Here is a 20,393-nt window from a genome sequence, read left to right as displayed (position 1 = left end):
TGAAGATTTTTCTCCTTGTATCAGCTCCTTTATTACCTATTTAAGCTACCTCTTATTGTACATTGATGTGGAGGTGCTGGTGTTGGCCTGGGATGGACAAAGTCATAAGTTACACACACCAGGTTATAGTCCAACAGGTTTATTTGATTTCAAATTAACCTGTTGGACTATAACCTGGTGTCATGTGATTTCTGCACTTATGGTGCATTCAAGACCTACAGTGTTAATTGTTGTTGTAGTTCATGTATAATCCATCTAGAAAAAATGTTTATTATTCATTCACAGGATGAAGGCATCGCAGGCTGAACCAGCATTTATTGCCCATCCCTAATTGCCTGGAGGGCATTTAAGAGTCAACCACATTGCTGTGGGTCTGGAGTCGCATGTAGGCCAGACCAGTTAAGGATGGCAGATCTTTTTCCTTGAAAGACATCAGTGAACCAGATTTCTTTTTCCAACAATTGGCAATGGATTCATGGTCATCATTAGACTCTCCATTCCAGATTTTTACTGAATTCAAATTCCACTATCTGCCATGGTGGGATTTGAACTTGGGTTCCCATACCATTAGCTGGGTCTCTGAATTAACAGTCTAGCAATAATACCACTAGACCATGGCCTCCCCAATGAGTAGTATGCCCCTGCTTTTTCAAATTTTGTCCTTCTGGTAATCTGTGACTATATAAGTTCATTAAACTATTTAATAATTCTCACCCAGTCTACCTTCCTAAAATTAAGAATCTTCAGCACACTTTACTTATCCACAATGAATCTGAAGCCAAATCAATCCATAAAGATTTAATTGGAAGGAGTGGGAGTGTTCCAAATGGTGAGCTAACATTAACTTTTTCAAATATTTGTCGTTTAACATCAAATCTCTTCACTCCTCATATGCTCTCTGGTCATGAAACCAATGTCTCAACTAAGGTATCAGAATACAAAACATCGCATTCTACAAATTGAAGAAAAGCTATAGAGTTTGCCCACTGTAGAGTTCTGCACAACATTTATTCCTTAACCTACAAGACAATCTGGTTATTTATTCTATTGTTGTTTGTAGAAAAGTGAAATGTGCAAATTAAATGCTGTGTTCCCTACATTGCAAAAGTGAATTCAAAATTATAAATTGGTTTCGCTATTATATAATCTTGAGATAATGGCACTCGAACACTAGAGGGGGCTTTTGATCTCATTTTTTTCCCTGATGACCAGAATTGTGAATGTTGTGATTAGTGGTTGCCTTGGATAATAAAAATGAGTTTGTAAAACCTAAGAGTTTAAACATTATAAATGTAGGATATCCAGACAAGTGCACACAACAAACACACTGGAATTATTCTAGATACTTATGTGAATGTAGCAGGACACCGAAGATAAGCCTATAGCGCAAGGATCCATTAGTATTCAATTAAAGAGTGGCTCAGTGGTTAGCACTGCTACCTCACAGCACAAGAGTCCCAGGTTTGATTCCAGCCTTGGGCGACTGCCTGTGTGGAGTTTGCACATTCTCCCCGTGTCTGTGTGAGTTTCCTCATACAGGCCAGGTCAATTGGCCATGCTAAATTGCCATAGTGTTAGGTATATTAGTCAGAGGGAAATGGGTCTGGTTGGGTTACTCTTCGGAGGGTTCGGTGTGGACTTGGTGGGCCAAAGGGCCTGTTTCCACACTGTAGGGGATCTAATCTAAAACATAAATAAGGGAATTCCAATGTTACTGCAAAATGACATGAGGATATCAATAAGACTGCAAGAAAAAGAACAGCATTTTGACCCATTGAGCTCGACCATTCAACAGGATCATGGTTGATCTGACATTCCTCGCATCCGTTTTCCTGGTAAACTTTGATTACCTCTCGAATCAAGAATCTAGCTCAGCCTTAAATATACTGGAGGACTCTATCCCCACAGCTGTCTGTGGCCTGGAGCTCCAAAGACTCATGATCCTCGGAGAGAAGAAATTCCGTCTCACCTAATTCCCTTTTCATTGGAGATCTGAGACAAAAGGAATAACTATGTTTATTATTTTTACATCAGTGAGACTTACGTTACACTCATGGGAGGAACTATCTAAAGATGCAACGTTGAACAAGACTGAAAGACATTAAGTATAACATCGGTGAACCTAAAGTGACACTGGAGATTAAAACATCACCTTCTTTGCATTCCAGCTAATCACAATTCACATTAACTAGAGCATTAGAGACAAATATTGATGGACTTTTAATTTTATAGTCCTAACGTCATATGCAGTGGAATCTTTCCAAGGTTAGACCTGATATATATATTGTGATTGAAAAGAGAAGGGAGCAATACTCAGCATTTAAATGTGTTTGATTTGAACACTGCATACGAGAAATGGAAAGCATTCTATTCCCCAAAATCACCTGGATCTCTTTCTGATGTTCCCCTGCCCAAGCTAACAGACTGGTCTCTCTCCCCCACCTTAACCCAGATCCAACCCTCCAGCTCAGCACCATCCACTTGGCCTGACCTACCTGTCCATCTTCCTTCCCACCTGTCCGCACCATCCACCCCAACGACCAATTACTATTACTCCGGTGCCTGCATCCACCTATCGCCTTCCCAGCTATCTCCACCCAGCCCCCAACCCCCACCCTCTGTCAGATCCCCTTCTCGCTCCACATTCCTGATGAAGTGCTGATATCTGAAACGTTGACCCTCCTGCTCCTCGGATGCTGCCAGATCTGCTGTGTTTTTCCAGTGCCACATTTTTCGACTCTGACTCTCCAGCATCTGCAGTCCTCAGTTTTTCCTAACAGGCTGGTAACCTGTTTTAGTGTGCCTTTGCATCTATTGTTTCTACAGTTGCAATCCCAAGAGAGTATGTGTATTACTGGACTCTACATTTATTTTGTTAAAGTTTTATTCAAATTAGCAGAATCAGAGACTACATATTTTATACTGTATGTTTCTGCTACAGAAATAAGTGAATAATATAATAGTTAAGAGCTGGAGCAGAGACAGCAATTTTTATGCAACAAAACCTACAAAGCTTCTAAATGTAAAAGCCCTGCAGATGTTCAGCAATTCCACAGGAGGTCTGAGAACCAAAAGGAACAAGTTTTCTCAACTGCGTAGTAGCTGTGAAGTGAGAGATGGCACTGGGCAGGGTGACACCAGGCACACGGACACACAAGATGGCCGCTGAGCCACAGGTTGGCCACAAGATGGCTGCTGGACCACAATATGGAGAGAGACAGCAGAGCAAACACAGACACTGCCTGGGTCCACCAGAATGCCAGCACAACACACTCACAACCTAGTTGATTAGTTTAAGGCGTGTGGGGGAGAGAATATACATGAGTTGTGTATACTGCCCACCAAAATATCTGGGTCCAGCCAACACCTCTGGTAGAAATGCTAACAGCTTGATACGGACTCAATACAAAATGCTAATAGCCAGGGCTGCAGTGATCTTCCTTCTCAGGAAGAGCGATTAGTGTCCATTACTGCAGCAATGGACTTCTGCGCAGACATTGAAATTAACAATGGCTGCGCTGAAACTGACAATGACCGCGCTGAAATTAACAAAGGCTGCACTGGAACTGATAATGACTGCATCGAAGCTATCAATGATTCTGCAATGTTTACAATAAATAAACTATGTTACAGAGAGAAGAATCTCATCACTGACCTATTATATCACAAAATGGGCATGTGCTCCGGGTTGAGAGAAGACTCGCAGCTGATCACTGTGCTGTTGGTGTCTTTCTCTCCCCAGAACTCCGGTATTTCTTCGTACAATAAACTCTGTCATTGAACCCTGACTCGGACTCTGAGACTGGTGATTTTCCCCACAACATCTGAAATGAGGAATTCATCAGTTTAAGTAGGCTGAAAATGGAGCTTTAATGAGCTGTACCATTTAAGATTTGATTATTATTATTAAGTAATTTTTATTATTAAGTAATTTTTTTATCACCAGCAGTTTACCCTAATCAATGATGCTGATGTAACATAAATCTGGCATACTACAACTTAAAGTTTCCATAGTCATTCCAGACTATTGGGTTGCTCTCTCATTAGAGAAAGATGACTAGTTGTGGTTTAACCTGAGGGTCACCACGCCACAGGTGAGGAAAGAAAAGGATAGTGCTTTATGGTAAACTCAGTTGGTATATGAACTGGACCCATGCAGTGTTTCACAGAAGGTTAATCAGAATGCACCAAGGTATGCACCAAGATATTGATGGATGTTAATGCAAGCGAATATAGGCTGTAAGGAATATATTAAAGAAAGAGAGGAGGAAAAGTGCAGAGGTTTGAGGAGAGTAGGGTTTAGGTTGCTTAAGGAACTGCAGTATTATTTGATTTATTATTGTCACATGTACCTAGGGACAGTGAAAGGTTTTGTTTTGCATGCAGTGCAGGCAGACCCTACCATGCAAAGTGTATTAGGGTAGTAGAACAGAGTGAGGAATACAATGTTACTGCTGCAGAGAAGGTGCACAGATGGTGAGACCAACATTTAAATTTAAAATTTGAGAGGTCCATTCAGAAGTCCAACAACCAAAGGGAAGAAGCTATTCTTGAATCTATTCGTATGTGTATACAAACGTTTGCATTTTTGTCTGATGGAAAAAGGTGGAAGTGAGTATAACCAGGGTGGGAGGAGTCTTAGATTATGTTGGATGCTTTCCTGAGGCAGCGAGAAGTATAGATGTCTTCAATGGATGGAAGGTTGGTTTGCATGATGGACCGGGCTGTGTTCACAACTTTCAGTAATTTCTTGTAGTCTTGGGAACAGCAGTTGCCATACCGAGCTGTGATGCACCCAGATAGGGTGCTTTCTATGGTGCATCAATAAAAATTGGTAAGACTCGTTGTGGACGTGCCAAATTTCCTTAGCCTCCTGAGGAAGTAGAAGCACTGTTGTGCTTTCTTGACCATTGGGTTGAAGTGGGTAGGCTAGGACAGATTGTTCGTGATTGTCACTCTCAGGAACGTGGATGGCCTTGACCATCTCCACCCCAGCACCATTGATACAGACAGGGGCAAGCCCTCCACTCCACTTGCTGAAGTCAATGATCAGCCCCTTCGTTTTGCTGACATTGATGGGGGGAATTAATGGAGACAGTAATGGGTGGGGCAATGAGAAGTGAATACATAATAGCCCTTGGTGAAGGAATGCAGAATTCTCAAAGGTTTGTAGGGCTAGATGTATCAATGCAAACTCACCAGCACTTTGTGAATATACTGTCCTTTGATGTTTAAGTTTGGCAGTGCACATTCAATAGACCCATTTTGGGGAAACAAGCAAACATTGTATTGTTTTCAAGGATGTGTTAATAATATAGCCTAGTTAAGTATAAAAGGTGTAAACAATGCTTAACAACTTAAGAGTGTGAACAAAAATCATTTTTCTTATTTGCCATTCCAGTAGAAATGTAGTGGAGACAGGTTCGACTGAATCATTCATAGGAACATTGGACGATGATTTGGATAGAAATAGTGTGCGAGGGTACAGGATAAAAGCGGAGATTTGCACTTGGTAATGATGCTCATTTGAAGAGATGCTGTAGTCACAATGGGCTGAATGGTCTCCTTCTGCACTGTAACAATCCTGTGATTAAACTAGTCCCTGCAATCTGTAAGTGTTGAATTGAATTGAATTTATTGTCACGTGTACCAAGGCACAGTAAAAAGCTTTGTCTTGCAAGCACTACAGACAGATCACAGAGTTAAGTAGCATAGATAGTAAATAATAGGTAAACAGCGGCAAAAAGAAAAACACAGGGACAAGCAAATGTTAAGAGTTAGTGAGTCCATTCAGTATCTAACAACAGTCAGGTAGAAACTGTTTCGAAACCGGCTGGTGCGTGTGTTCAGGCTTCTGTACCTTCTCCCCGATGGTAGAGGTTATAGAAAAACATTGCCAGGGTGGGATGGATCTTTGAGAATGCTGGCGGCATTTCCTTGACAGTGGGCCTGGTAAATGGATTCTATGGATGGGAGGTCGGCATTTGTGATTGTCCAGGCTGAGTAACAGTCTCCGATCTTGAATGGTACAGTTGCTATACCAGGTAGTGATACATCCAGACAGAATGCCCTCGATGGCACACCTATAAAAGTTGGCAAGGCTATTCGCCGCCATGCCAAATTTCCTCAGCTACCTGAGAAAGAAGAGACGTTGTTGGGCCTTTGTAGCCAGTGCGTCCACATGAAGAGTCCAAGAAAGCTTGTTGTGGATGACAAGGAGCTTGACACTCTCTACTCGTTCCACTTCTGTGCTGTTAATGTGTAGGGGGACATGAGTAACATCCTGTCGAAAGTCAATAATGAGTTCCTTGATTTTACTGCCATTGAGAGCTAGGTTGTTCTCAGTGCATACTCATTGCCATACATGCACTGTTATTGACAGTTTCTCTCTCTTATGCTTCATTGTCCCAGTCCACTCAGGATGCATGGAAAGGCAAAATGGTGAAATGTTGAAATGCCTGGGGTTGATTTCTCAACACTTATCAGTTCTGAGAAACAAAAGTTAGCATTTCAAGTCCAGTGTGACTTTTTTGTGGAACTGAATATTGAGGCGAATTTCAGTTTTAAATAAGAGTCATATTGGACTTGAGACATATAACTGTTTATTGCTCTCCACGGGTGCTGCCAGATCTGCTGAGTTTCTCCAGCATTCAGTGTGTTTTTGTGTGTGTGTGTGCGTAGGGAATACAACTGGTTGCAATTGTCCGTAAAATTAATGCAGCCCATCACAAAGACCACAGTTAGCTCTCAGCTTTCAGTTAGCTCAGCTGTACAATACATTGATTAGGCCATTTTTGGAATACTGTATTCAATTCTGGTTTCCCTGCTATGGGAAGAATGTTGTCAAACTTGAAAGGGATCAGAAAAGATTTACAAGGATGTTGCCAGGGTTGGAGGGTTTGAGCTATTGGGAGAGGCTAAATAGGTTGGGGCTGTTTTCCCTGGAGGCTGAGGGGTGACCTTATAGAGGTTTATAAAATCATGAGGGGCATGGATAGGATAAATAGACAAGGATTCTGGATCAGTGGTGCTGGAAGAGCACAGCAATTCAGGCAGCATCCGAGGACAGGCAAAATCGACGTTTCGGGCAAAAGCCCTAAATAGACAAGGGTCTTTTCTCTGGGGTGGGGGAGTCAAGAACTAGAGGGCATTGGTTTAGGTGAGAGGGGAAACATATAAAAGGGTTTGGAGGGATATGGGCCAAATACTGGCAAATGGGACTAGATTAAGTTAGAATATCTGGTCAGCATGAATGAGTTGGACCGAAGTCTCCAGTTCTGTGGTGTACACTAATATGACTCTAAATGGACCTTGTGTAATGTGGTGTCCCCATTTGCCAGTTTTTGGCCCATATCCCTCTAAACCCTTCCTATTCATATACCCACCCAGATGCCTTTTAAACATTGTAATTGTATCAGCCTCCATCAATTCCTCTGGCAGCTCATTCCATACATGCACCACTCTCTGCGTGAAAAAGTTGCCCCTTTGAAATCTTTCCCATCTCACCTTAAACCTATTCCCTCTAGTTCTGGACTCCCCCCACCCTAGGGAAAAAGACCTTGTCTGTTTACCCAATCCATGCCCCTCATGATTTTATAAACCTTTATAAGGTCACCCCTCAGCCTCCAACACTCCAGGGAAAACAGGTCCAGCTGTTCAACCTTTCCCTATAGCTCAGATCCTCCAACCCTGGAAATCTGTATAGACTGTAACCCTGGCAATGTGTGCACGGTGTGGATCCTAGACTACAATGAAAAGGCAGCTTCACATTTGCTACATAACAAGGCCAAAAGTCGATGGGGAGATCCGTAAAGAGCAAGTGACACCCCGGGGAATCACAGTAATGCTGTCAGGCACTGTTCTTCATGCCTGAGGGTTATTATCAAAAGGTTACTGTGTGTCCCAAGAGCTTGCTGTGACGCTACACTCTTTCCGCTGTTGTTGATTCCACAGATGGGCGGACACAATGCACGAAACCAAAGCCAAAGAAAAGAGAGAAGCCACTCAGAAGTATGCAGAGCCTGAGAGATTCCCTCAAAGTTTTGTTTGCGGAAGCGTGCGATCGCCTGAAATTCCTGGCGGAGAGTGACGGCCGAACGGGGTGGGGTCTGGACTGAGTTTGTGTCGCCGTGCGGGGGCTCCTTGTTTCTCTTCACAGACTCTCCACAGACATCGAGAGGAAAACAATATTATTTTTGCTTTGGTTTGTTTTGTGTTTTGGGGCAGACTGAGGGTCTCCTGTTGTTACCTGGAGACTGATCTCCGAGGCGGGAGACATTCCCCTTTCTGCCTGATGTGAGGGAGGACACTACTTTATGGTTTGATTTTTAAATTTTTTTTTAAAAAAGAAGTGTACTTTCAGCCTACGCCAAGGTCCGTATAACAAGAAAAAATATTTTTATACAAAAAGTATTCAAGATGACGGATGTAGATTCGGACGAGGAACAATTGGAGATGGAAGAATTCCCTGAGGGTGAGTCATCAAACACATTAAATATTGGGTTACATTTTATTTTTTTTAAAAAAAAGAATATTTAAATAAACAATGTTCTTCGCGTTCAGTTTTAGTTTATTTTGAGCCTACTACCTCCATGCAGTTTGACATCTTCGACCCAGCTTTGTGTAAGTTCAACAGGATGGTGGTCGAATTTTAAAAAAAGAACATATTATATTTAATGACTGAAGCTTTGTCTTTTTTTCTGTTTTGATATTTTCGCCAAATCTGTGGCTGCAGTTTTCCAACCACACTCTGCATGATCGAAAAGTTTGACTTGATGAGGAAGTGGTTATTGTCCAGCCAAACAGATGGAGAAACTTGGCTCAGTTTGTGCATTTGTCATTAGCTGTCCCGCCTTTCTTTTTGTGTGTTTTATGGAGTCATAGTTGCACAGCACGGAAACAGACCCTTCGGCCCAACTCGTCAGTGCCTACCAGATATCCTAATGTAATCTAGTCCCATTTGCCAGCACTTGGCCCATATCCCTCCAAATTCTTCCTATTCATATACCCATCCAGATCCTTTTAAATGCTGTGTTGTACTAACCTCCACCACTTCCTCTGACAGCTCATTCCATGCACGTAACCACCCTCTGTGTGAAAAAAGTTACCCCGTAGGTCTCTTTATATCTTTTCCCTCTCACCCTAAACCTACGCCCTCTAGTTCTGGACTCCCCTCCAATCCCAGAGAAAAGACCTTGTCTATTTATCCTATCCATGCCCCTCATGATTTTATAAACCTCTATAAGGTCACCCCTCAGCCTCTGACGCTCCAGAGAAAACAGTCCCAACCTATCCAGCCTCTCCCTGTAGCTCAAATCCTCCAACCCTGGCAACATCCTTGTCAATCTTTTCTGAACCCTTTCAAATTTGACAACATCCTTCTGATAGGAAGGATACCAGAATTGCACGCAGTATTCCAACAGTGGCCCAACCAATGTCATGTACAGCCGCAACATGACCTCCCAACTCCTGTACTCAATACTCTGACTAATAAAGGAAAGCATACCAAAAGCCTTCTTCAGTATCCTATCTACTTGCAACTCTACTTTCAAGGAGCTATGAACCTGCACACCAAAGTCTCTTTGTTCAGCAACACTTCCCAAGACCTTTCTAGTAAGTGTATAAGTCCTGCCCTGATTTGGTTTTCTAAAATGCAGCACCTTGCATTTAGCTAAATTAAACTTCAAACAAATTAGTCCCATTTGCTAGCATGTGGCCAATATCCCTCTAAACCCTTCCCATTCATATACTCATCCAGATTCCAAAAAAATGTTGTAATTGTAACAGCCTCCACCACTTCCTCTGACAGCTCATTCTATACAAACACCATCCTCTGTGTGAAAACGTTGCCCCTCAGGTCCCTTTTAAATCTTCCCCTCTCACCTTAAACCTATGCCGTCTAGTTTTGGACTCTCCTACCCTGGGGGAAAGACGTTTACTATTCTTTCTGTCTGTGTCCCTCATGATTTTATAAACCTCTATATCGTCATCTGTCAGCCTCCAACACTCCAGGGAGAGTAGCCCCAGCCTATTCAGCTTCTCCCTATAGCTCAGTCCCATGTTTGTTTTGCTTCAGCACTTGCTTCTGATTGAATTCAGTTTTGGAATACAGAACTAAATAAATTGGATAATAGTTGAAGTGAAGCTGGCCCCACCTTTGTGAGACTTCTTCAGCTGGTTCCTTCCACTGAATGTCACTCGGTTTCACCTTGCTCCTTGTTGAAGGGCTCAGCTGTGAGTTAAGGCAGTGCTGTTCATGCAGGCTCCCACAGAAGTTTTGAAAAATTTTCTGAAGGTTGCTCAGTTGTTTAGAAGACAAGGAAGCAAACTTTCAGATGCAACAGATGGATAGGACGAGTGGACAATGTTCGGGGTTGTAAAGGGCAATTGTCGGACAGCCGAGAGGTTTCCATGATGACACCAAGCATTTCAAGTATTAATGATCTAGACTTGAAATATACGAGTTGAGAATGTAGTGCTGGAAAAGCACAGCAGGTCAGGCAACATCCGAGGAACTGAAGAATCGAGGTTTCGGGCATAATCCCTTCATCAGGAATGAGGGTCAGGGCTGAGAGATAAATGGGAGAGGGGGTAGGATTGGTGGGGAAGGTAGCTGGGAAAGCGATAGGTGGAGGAAAGTGAGGGAGAAAGTGATAGGTCAGAGGAGGAAGTGATTGATGGGTCTGGAGGGCTCTGCCGAGTTGGAGGCTTGGGACTGGGATAATGAGGAAGCTGTTTGAATCCATATTTATCCCATGTGTTTGTAGTGTCCCAAGGTGGAATATGAGGTGTTCCTCCACCAGGCGTTGGATAGTAATGGTTTGGTGGTGGAGGAGGCCCAGGGCCTGCATGTCCTTGATGCAGTGGGACGGGGAGTTGAAGTGTTCAGCCACAGGGTGGTGGGGTTGGTGGGTACGGGTATCCCAGAGATGTTCTCTGAAACGATCCGCAAGAAGGCATCCTGTCTCCCCGATGTAGAGGAGACCACACCAGTGCAACGGATGCAGTAGATGACATTGGGAGAGGTGCAGGTGAATTTCTGATGGATGTGGAAGGATCCATTTGGGCCTTGGAAGGATTTGAGGGGAGTGGTGTGGACGCTGGTTTTGCACTTCCTGCGGTGGCAGAGAAAGGTGCCAGGTTGTGGGCAGGTGGGGGGTGTGGACCTGACGAGGGAGTCGCGGAGGGTTTGGTTTTTTCAGAACACTGATGGGGTGGAGAGGGAAATGTATCTCTGGTGGTGGGGTAATTAGAAGGTGGGGGAAGTGGCAGAGGATGATGTGTTGTATGCGAAGGTTGGTGGGGTGGAAGGTGGGGACCAGTGGGCTTCTGTCCTTGTTGCATTGGGAGGGGTGGGGTTCAAGGGTGGTGGTGCATGAAGTGGAGGAGATGCACTGGAGGGCATCGTCAATCACGTGGGAAGGGAAGTTGCAATCATGGAAGAAGGAGGTCACCTGGGACTTTCTGAGGTGGAATTGGTCATCCAGGAAACAGATGAGGCGGAGGAAGTGGGAACAAGGGATGGCATTTTTACAGGAGTTGGGGTGGGAGGAGGTGTAGTCTAGGTAGCTGTGGGAGTCAGTGTGCTTGTAGTATATGTCTGTGGTTAGTCCGTCGCCAGAGACGGTGATGGAGAGGTCCCAGAAGGGGAGGGAGGTGTCTGAGATGGTCCAGGTGAATTTGAGGTCAGGTTGGAACTTGTTGGTAAAGTTGATGAGCTGTTCGACCTCTTTGTGGGGAGCACGAGGTGGGGCCAATACAGTCATCGATGTAGCGGAGGAACAGGTGTGGGGTGGTGCCGGTGTAACTGTGGAAGATGGACTGTTCCACATATCTGACAAACAGGCAGGCATAGCTGGGCTCCATAAAGGTATCTATAGCCACCCCTTTGGTTTGGAGGAAGTGGGAGGATTGGAAGGAGAAGTTGAGGGTGAGAACCAGTTTAACCAGGTGGATGAGGGTGTCAGTGGAAGGGTAATGGTTGGGATGGTGTGAGAGGTAGAAATGGATGGCTTGGAGATCTTTGTTGTGGTGGATCAATCTATACAGGGACTGGATGTCCATGGTGAAGGTGAGACATTGGGAGCCGGGGAAACAAAAATCTTGGAGGAGATGAAGGGCATGGGTGGTGTCACAAATGTAGGTGGGGAGTTTCTGGACTAAGGGGGACAGGACAGTGTCGAGGTAGGAAGAGAAGAGTTCAGTGGGACAGGAGCAGGCTGAGACAGTGGTTTGACTGGGCAGTCAGGTTTGTGAATCGGGCGGAACGGGGTTCACGGACAATGAGGTTGGAGGCTGACTGTAGGAGGCATGATCAGTAAGTTCATAGATGGCATGAATTTTGGTGGTTTGGTAGATAGTTAAGACATAATGTTAAACTTAATAGCAACAGTGCATACCATCCACAAGATAGACATTAGTGATCCAAATGGGTTTTTCTGACTGTGCTCTGTGGTTTGATCATCTTCATTAGATTCTTAATTGCAGATTTCTATTGAATTCTATTTTCACCACCTCCTTATGGTGGGTTTAGAAAGCAAGTTTGTATAATGAGACCTGAGTCTTTTTGACTAAAGTACTGATAATACCATCATTTGGAGATGCCGGTGTTGGACTGGGGTGTACAAAGTTAAAAATCACACACCAGGTTATAGTCCAACAGGTTTAATTGAAAGCACATTAGCTTTCGAAGTTCGCTCCTTCATCGGGTGATAGTGGAGGGCTCAATTCAATCCTAACACACAGGGTTTATAGCAAAAATTTACAGTGTGATGTAACTGAAATACACCAGGTTATAGTCCAACAGGTTTAATTGAAAGCACACTAGCTTTCAGAGTTCGCTCCTTCATCAGGTGATAGTGGAGGGCTCAATTCAATCCTAACACACAGGGTTTATAGCAAAAATTTACAGTGTGATGTAACTGAAATTATACCTTAATTGTCTGTTGAGTCTTTCATCTGTCTGAATACCATGATAGTTTGACTTCTTTCATGTGTAAATCACAAAACCTTTTTTATATAAAAAGTTGCATTCTCAGGTTATCTGTAACAATGGGTGATAGCTAGATAATATGTTGAAGGTGTTAGCCCCCTGTGTTCTCTGTCTATGCCATGATGTTTAGATTGATTCTAATCTAAAAAGTGAGTTAACAGAGTTTCACATGAATTAGAAAGGGTCTTCTAAATTTACAACCGCTGTTGCTATTGAATATCAGTTGTAGATGGTTTGGATGTTTAAACTGGTGCAGAGGGTGCCTGTCAAGTGAGCTGCTTTGACTTGGATGGTGTCAAGCTTCTTGAGTGTTGTTGGAGGTGTACCCATCTAGGTTAGAATTCCATCACACTCCTGATTTATACCTTGTAGATGGTGGACAGGCTGTGGGGAGTCAGGAGATGAGTTACTCGCTATAGAATTGTAAGCCCCTATCTGTTCTTTTTCCCCCTCACCAATTAATTCACCAGATGAGGGCACCTCTGGCAAAACCTGCATTTATTGCTCAGAGGGCAGTTAAGAGCCAAACATATTCCAGTGGCTCTGGAGTCACATGTAGTCCAGCAATTTCCTTTCCTCAAGGGCATTCGTGAACCAGACGGGTTTTTATGACAATCAGCAAAAATTCATGATCACCATTAAACACATTTAAAAAATTTTAATTCAAATTCCACCGTCTGCCAGGATTTGAACCCAGACCCCAGAACAATACTGGATCGCTGGCTTAATACCATGTGGCCATCATAATGATGGCCATCATATTACCATGATAATGCCATGTGGCCATCACCTCCCTCTTGCAGCAGCTGTATTTATTTGGTTGATCCAGTTTGCTTTCTGCTCAATCATAACCCTCATTCCAATATTGATTATGGGGATTTGGCAATGGACAAACACTGCTTCACTGACTGAGAAATTACAAATAATTGTGCAATCATTGTGAACATCCCACTCTGACTTTATGGTGAAGTGGAGGATATTGGTGAATCAGCTGAAAATAGATTAGATTAGATTCCCTACAGTGTGGAAACAAGCCCTTCGGCCCAACAAGTCCACACTGACCCTCCAAAGAGTAACCCACACCCCCTCTGACTAATGCACCTAACAGCTGTGGACAATTTAGCATGGCCAATTCACTTGAGTTTGTCCTTGGACAATTCCTGACGGAGCTACAGGACTTGTGTGGTAATGTGTCTACTGCTCAGTGTATACACCATAAGCTACCTTTAATTCAGCTACTTATGAAGAAATCTCAAATACCGAAGCAATTATTTTAAATTTATTGCATGTAGCAAACAAAATAAGACCCCGCAAGCTAAGCCTCACAACAGAACTTGGCTATTCCTTGATTGATGATGGAATTTAGCTACAATTCCAACCAACAGTGTCTGTCTCTGGATGTACCCAGGGTTCGATCCTTGTGTAGTGTTGTTCTTTCAAAGTTCCACTCCAAAGGAATCCTGGAGTTAAATTCTTGTGCAATTTTTTTCTCCTTCAAGAATATGATGTGACATTATTGATGATCCTTTCATCCACAATATTCCCAATCTGTAACTTGCTGCCTTATCAGAAATAGCTTCTGTGTTCCCTGTTACATTTGGTATTGGCTTGTCTGTTTGATGACACAGCTTTCCTGCAGTTAACCCCTTAAATTCTTCTGCCGGGCAATCAGTTGTCCTTGTGGCATATGGCAGCCAGTTATCAAACAGATGTTAAAGTAGTTTTGTTTCGCTTTGACTTCTTCTTTTCCCAGGCATGGCTAATTGCTTTCAATTTCAAGGATAACAGTTTGTCCTTGTCCCTTAACAGTTATTTGACTCCTCCATTGCCACTCCCTGACCACCCGATGCCTGGAGGAAGAATGCCACCTCTTCCGCCTCGGGACCCTTCAACCCCAGGGCATCAATGTGATTTCACCAGTTTCCTCATTTCCGACTTCACTAGTTTCCTCATTTCCACTCCCCCACCTTACCCCAGTTCCAACCTTCCAGCTCAGCACCATCCTCATGACCCATCCTATCTGTCCATCTTCCTTCCCACCTATCTGCTTCACCCTCCCCTCTGACCTTTTACCTTCCCCCACTTCCATCCACCTATTGCATTCTCAGCTACCTTCCTCACCAGCCCCACTCCCCTCCCGTTTATCTCTGCACCCTTGAAGCTTCCAGCCACATTCCTGATGAAGGGCTTTTGCCCGAAACGTTGATTCTCCTGCTCTTTGGATGCTGCCTAACCTGCTGTGCTTTTCCAGTACCACACTCTTTACTCTAATCTCCAGCATCTGCAGTCCTCACTTTCTCTGAGTTATTCGACTATTGCTGATTCTTTCAATCTATGAACTGTTCTAAAGTTTCCAGGAACACACTATATCTCTGAGGCCGGAGGCCTGGATTCAAGTCTCACCTGTTCTAGAGGTGTCTAATAAACATCGCTGAACAGGTTGATTAGAAAAAATCCACACAAAAGATAGACCCTGAGAAACTTGGGGTTTTCATGGCACAGTGGTAGTGTCCCTCTTCCGGGCCGAGTAGCCTGGATTCAACTCCCATCTGCTTCATGTCTGTGTCATTATGCCCAAACATGTTGATTAGGGGAAAAAATCTCCCCTGAGGAACTGTCCTGGAGCGGAGATAACCACTAATAACCACAGCCATCATTGTTTATACTAGGTATGACTCTAACCAGTGCAGTGCTGATTCCTGGTGGCATTAGCCTTGATAGAGGTTTTAGTATCATGTTTTTTAAAAATTCATTCATAGGATGTGGGTATCAGTAGCTAGGCCAGCGTTTATTGCCTGTTCCTAATTGCCCAGTGGTTTCATGGTCATCACTAGAATCTAATTTCGAGATTATTATTGAATTCAAATTCTGCTGTGGGTGGGATAGCAATAATACCACCCGGCCACTGCTTATCCCTAATTTTCTGAAGCTGTAATGAGGACAGGAGCTGATCCGAACCAACAGAACCTATTAGTGTGCAGGATGTTGTTAAGTAATCCTTAGCTGTGCTATCGATGACACCTTTCATCGCTCTGCTACTGATTGAGTGCAAACTGGAGTCGTAATTGGCCAGATTGGATTTTTCTTGCTTTGTGTAGACAGAATATATCTGGGAATTTTCCCCCATTTCTGGATAGATGCCAGTGTTAAAATTGTCTTGGAACAGCATGACTGAAGGTATGGCAAGCTCTCGGGCACAAATCTGTTGTTCTGTTATTATACTATTGTGGTATGAACATTGTGAGTACTTCTCATGTAGCCTGATAAAAGTTTGGCTATGTTACTTTGCAATTCTATCCCTGCAGAAATAAATCCTGATGCTTGATTTTTTTTTCATAGTTTTGTTAATCTATGTTGCTATTTTTTAATGATTTGTGATTTCATTTGAAGTAAACGAAAAGTCTTTTAAAATTGGTGACACTAATTTTGTTTTATGAACGAATAATAGATAGCAGTGGAGAACTATTTGTGCATATTATTTTAATAAACCAGCTTCAAATTAGATTCTAGTGCTGACCATGAAACCACTGGACAATTAGAAACAGGCAATAAATGCTGGCCTAGCTAGTGATATCCACATCCTATGAATGAATTTTTTAAAAATATGATACCAAAAATTCTGTAAAAACTAATGTCACCGGGAATCAGCAGCACTGCACTGGTTAGAGTCATACCTAGCATTAACGATGATGGCTGTGGTTATTAGTGGTTATCTCCGCTCCAGGACAGTTCCTCAGGGGAGACTTTTTCCCCTAATCAACATGTTTAGGCATAATCAGCATCATTATTTAATAAATCTAAATCAATTGGTCTACTAAATTTGATTTGAGTTAGGAATATGATTGAAGAACTCTGCTGTACAGATTCTCAATTTAGCTTCCAAATGTTAGGGTACAAAGGAATGGTAACATTAATTCTCAAGATGTTTTTAAATGATGTATTAAAATTTACTCTAGTGAGCATGAGTTTGACTTTACGAGTACACACCTTTGTTTGGGCAAAAGTATGCAAAATGTGTGTGATGTTACTGACACAGGACACCACAAGCAGGATGCTTACCTATCTTGCAAACAACCAAATGTGCTGACAGAATTACAAAGCTGACTCCTGTTAGCACTGCTGTAAGCTGATTAGTTAATTGTAAATGTTAGTCAAAGCAACTGAACTGCTTTTAAGCACCTTCACGTAACAAAGTTGCACACAACCAGCTAAAAACACATTAGATCACTTGTTGCTATTTTCCTAACTAACCTTTTCAGAGACATTATTACACGTGTCTGGAGCAGATGGGATGCCAACCCAAAAACATTCAGAAATCACAGGACAATTAATTGATGGTTATTGACAATTATTGATTGAAATCCTTTGCATAACTGAAAACACTTACAAAAGTTAGAAAGAAAAATAAGATGGAGTTCTATGGCTTGTTTGTTGTTTCTTGCTTTGCTTTTATGTATTTGTAGCTGACACTAACCACATGTTTGTATGCAATAACTTTATATTCTACAAGAAAATCATATCTCAAGGGGGTGGGGTTGCCTCGTTAATTAAGAATGAAATTAAATCTATTGCGCTGAATGACATAGGGTCAGATGATGAGGAGTCTGCGTGGGCGGAGTTGAGGAACCACAAAGGCAAAAAAAACCATAATGGGAGTTATGTACAGAGTTCCTAACAGTGGTCAGGATCAGGGGCGCAAGATGTACCAGGAAATAGATAGGGCATTTTAGAAAGGTAAGGTCACGGTGATCAGGGGGGACTTCAATATGCAGGTAGACTGGGTGAATAATGTTGCAGGTGGATCCAAAGAAAGGGAATTCACAGAATGCTTACAGGATGGCATTTTAGAACAGATGGTGATGGAGCCCACAAGGGAGCAGGCTATTCTGGACTTAGTGCTATGTAATGAGCCAGACTTTATAAAAGATCTTGAAGTAAGGGAACACTTAGGAGGCAGCAATCATAATATGGTAGAGTTCAGTCTGCAGTTTGAAAGAGAGAAGGTAAAATCAGATGTAATGGTGTTACAGTTAAATAAAGTTAATGACAGGGGCATGAGAGAGGAACTGATGAAAATCGACTGGAAGCAGAGCCTAGTGGGGAAGACAGTAGAGCAACAATGTGTTTCTAGGTGTAATTGAGGAGATAGTACAGAGATTCATCCCAAAGAAAAGCAAGATTATTCGGTGGGGGGAGGGGGAGGAGGATTTAGACAGCCATGGTTGACAAAGGAAGTCAGGAAATGTATTAAAGAGAAAGAGAGACCTTATGAAGTGGCCAAGAGCACTGGGAAATCAGAAGATTGGGAAAGCTACAGAAACCAACAGAGGATAACAAAGAGAGAAATTAGGAAGGAGAGGATCAAATATGAAGGTAGGCTAGCCAGTAATACTAGAAGTGATAGTAACAGTTTCTTTCAAGACACAAGAAACAAATGGGAGGCAAAAGTAGAAATTAGGCTGCTCCAAATTGATGCAGGAAGGCTAGTGATGGGAGATAAGGAAATAGCTGAAGAACTTAATAAATACTTTGTGTCAGTCTTCACTGTGGAAGACATTAGTAAAATCCCAACAATTAAGGAGAGTCAAGAGGCAGAGTTGAGTATGGTAGCCATTACAAAAGAGAAAGTGCTAGAAAAGCTAAAAGGTCTAAAAATTGTTAAATCTCCTGGCCCCCATGGACTACACTCTAGAGTTCTGAGAGAGGTGGCTGAGAAAATAGTGGAGGCGTTGGTTGTGATCTTTCAAAAGTCACTGGAGTCAGGGAAAGTCCCAGGTGATTGGAAAATTGCTGTTGTAACCCCCTTGTTCAAGAAAGGATCAAGACAAATGATGAAAATGTACAGGCTGATTAGCCGAACCTCGGTTGTTGGTAAAATTCTAGAATCCATTGTTAAGGATGCGATTTCTAAATCTTGGTAGTGCAGGGTCAGATTAGAACAAGTTAGCATGGATTTAGTAAAGGGAGGTCATGCCTGACAAACCTGTTAGAATTATTTTAAGAGGTAACAGGTAGGTTAGACCAGGGAAACTCAGTGGATGTCACCTATCTAGACTTCCAAAAGGCCTTTGATAAGATGCCACACGGGAGGCTGCTGAGTAAGGTGAGGGCTCGTGGTGTTTGTTGTGAGCTACTGGCATAGATTGAGGATTGGCTGTCTGACAGAAGGCAGAGAGTTGGGATAAAAGGTTCTTTTTCGGAATGGCAACCGGTGACAAGTGGTGTCCTGCAGGGTTCAGTATTGGAGCCGCAGCTGTTCACTTTATATATTAATGATCTGGATTAAGGGACTGGGGGCAATTTGGCGAAGTTTGCCCATGATACGAAGTTAGGCGGACAGGCAGGTAGTACTGAGGAGGTTGGGAGGCTGCAGAAAGATTTAGACAGTTTTGGAGAGTGGTCCAGGAAACATAAGCAAGTGTGAGGTCTTGCACTTTTGGGAAAAAAAATACAGGCGTGGACTATTTTCTAAATGGTGAGAAAATTCATAAAGCTGAAGTACAAAGGGATCTGGGAGTGCTAGTCCAGGATTTACTAAAGATTGACTTGCAGGTTGAGTCCATGATTAAGAAAGCAAATGTAATGTTGTCGTTTATCTCATGAGGGTTGGAATGTAAAAGCAGTGATGTGCTTCTGAGACTTTATAAAGCTCTGGTTAGGCCCCATTTAGAATACTGTGTCCACTTTTGGGCCCCACACCGCAGGAAGGACATACTGGCACTGGAGCGTCTCCAGCGGAGATTCACACAGATGATCCCTGGAATGGTAGGCCTAACATATGCTGAGGATCCTGGGATTGCATTCATAGTGTTTAGAAGGTTGAGGGGAAATCTAATAGAAACTTACAAGATAATGCATGGCTTAGAAAAGGTGGATGCTGGGAAGTTGTTTCCATTAGGTGGGGAGACTAGGACCCGTGGGCACAGCCTTAAAATAAGAAGGGGTCAATTTAGAATGGAAAAGAGGAGACATTCCTTCAGCCTGTGGGCCTGTGGAATTCATTGCCACTGAGCGCAGTGGAGGCCAGCATGTTGGGTATCTTCAAGGCAGAGATTGATAAATTCTTGATCTTGCAAGGAATTAAGGGCTTCGGGAAGAGTGCGGTAAGTGACGTTGAAATGCCCATCAGCCATGATAAATGGTGGAGAAGATTTGATGGGCCGAATGGCCTTACTTCCTCTCCTATGTCTTATAGAGTCATAGAATCATAGAGATGTACAGCTTGGAAACAGAGCCTTCGGTCAACCCGTCCATGACGACTAGATATCCCAACCCAATCTCGTCCCACCTGCCAGCACCTGGCCCATATCCCTCCAAACCCTTCCTATTCATATACTCATCCAAATGCCTCTTAAGTGTTGCAATTGTACCAGCCTCCATCACATCCTCTGGCAGCTCATTC

General features: G+C 43.0%; 1 protein-coding gene across 3 annotated transcripts in view; it reads left to right on the top strand.

Moving 5' to 3' along the window:
• Positions 1-7,868: 7,868 nt before the first annotated feature.
• ano6 (anoctamin 6) overlaps positions 7,869-20,393 on the top strand; it is a 140,607-nt gene continuing 128,082 nt past the window's right edge. Inside the window, exon 1 of one of the 3 annotated variants that reach the window (XM_043708688.1) lies at positions 7,869-8,473. In XM_043708688.1, coding sequence (XP_043564623.1) covers positions 8,419-8,473 — 55 coding nt within the window. In that variant the 5' untranslated portion in view covers positions 7,869-8,418. The remainder of the gene's footprint in view (positions 8,474-20,393) is intronic. The other 2 variants (XM_043708689.1, XM_043708690.1) reach the window with 2 other exon arrangements.

Source organism: Chiloscyllium plagiosum, chromosome 19 (assembly GCF_004010195.1).
Source record: "Chiloscyllium plagiosum isolate BGI_BamShark_2017 chromosome 19, ASM401019v2, whole genome shotgun sequence".
NCBI classification, from domain to species: domain Eukaryota; kingdom Metazoa; phylum Chordata; class Chondrichthyes; order Orectolobiformes; family Hemiscylliidae; genus Chiloscyllium; species Chiloscyllium plagiosum.
This window is presented reverse-complemented; position numbering and strand designations above follow the sequence as displayed.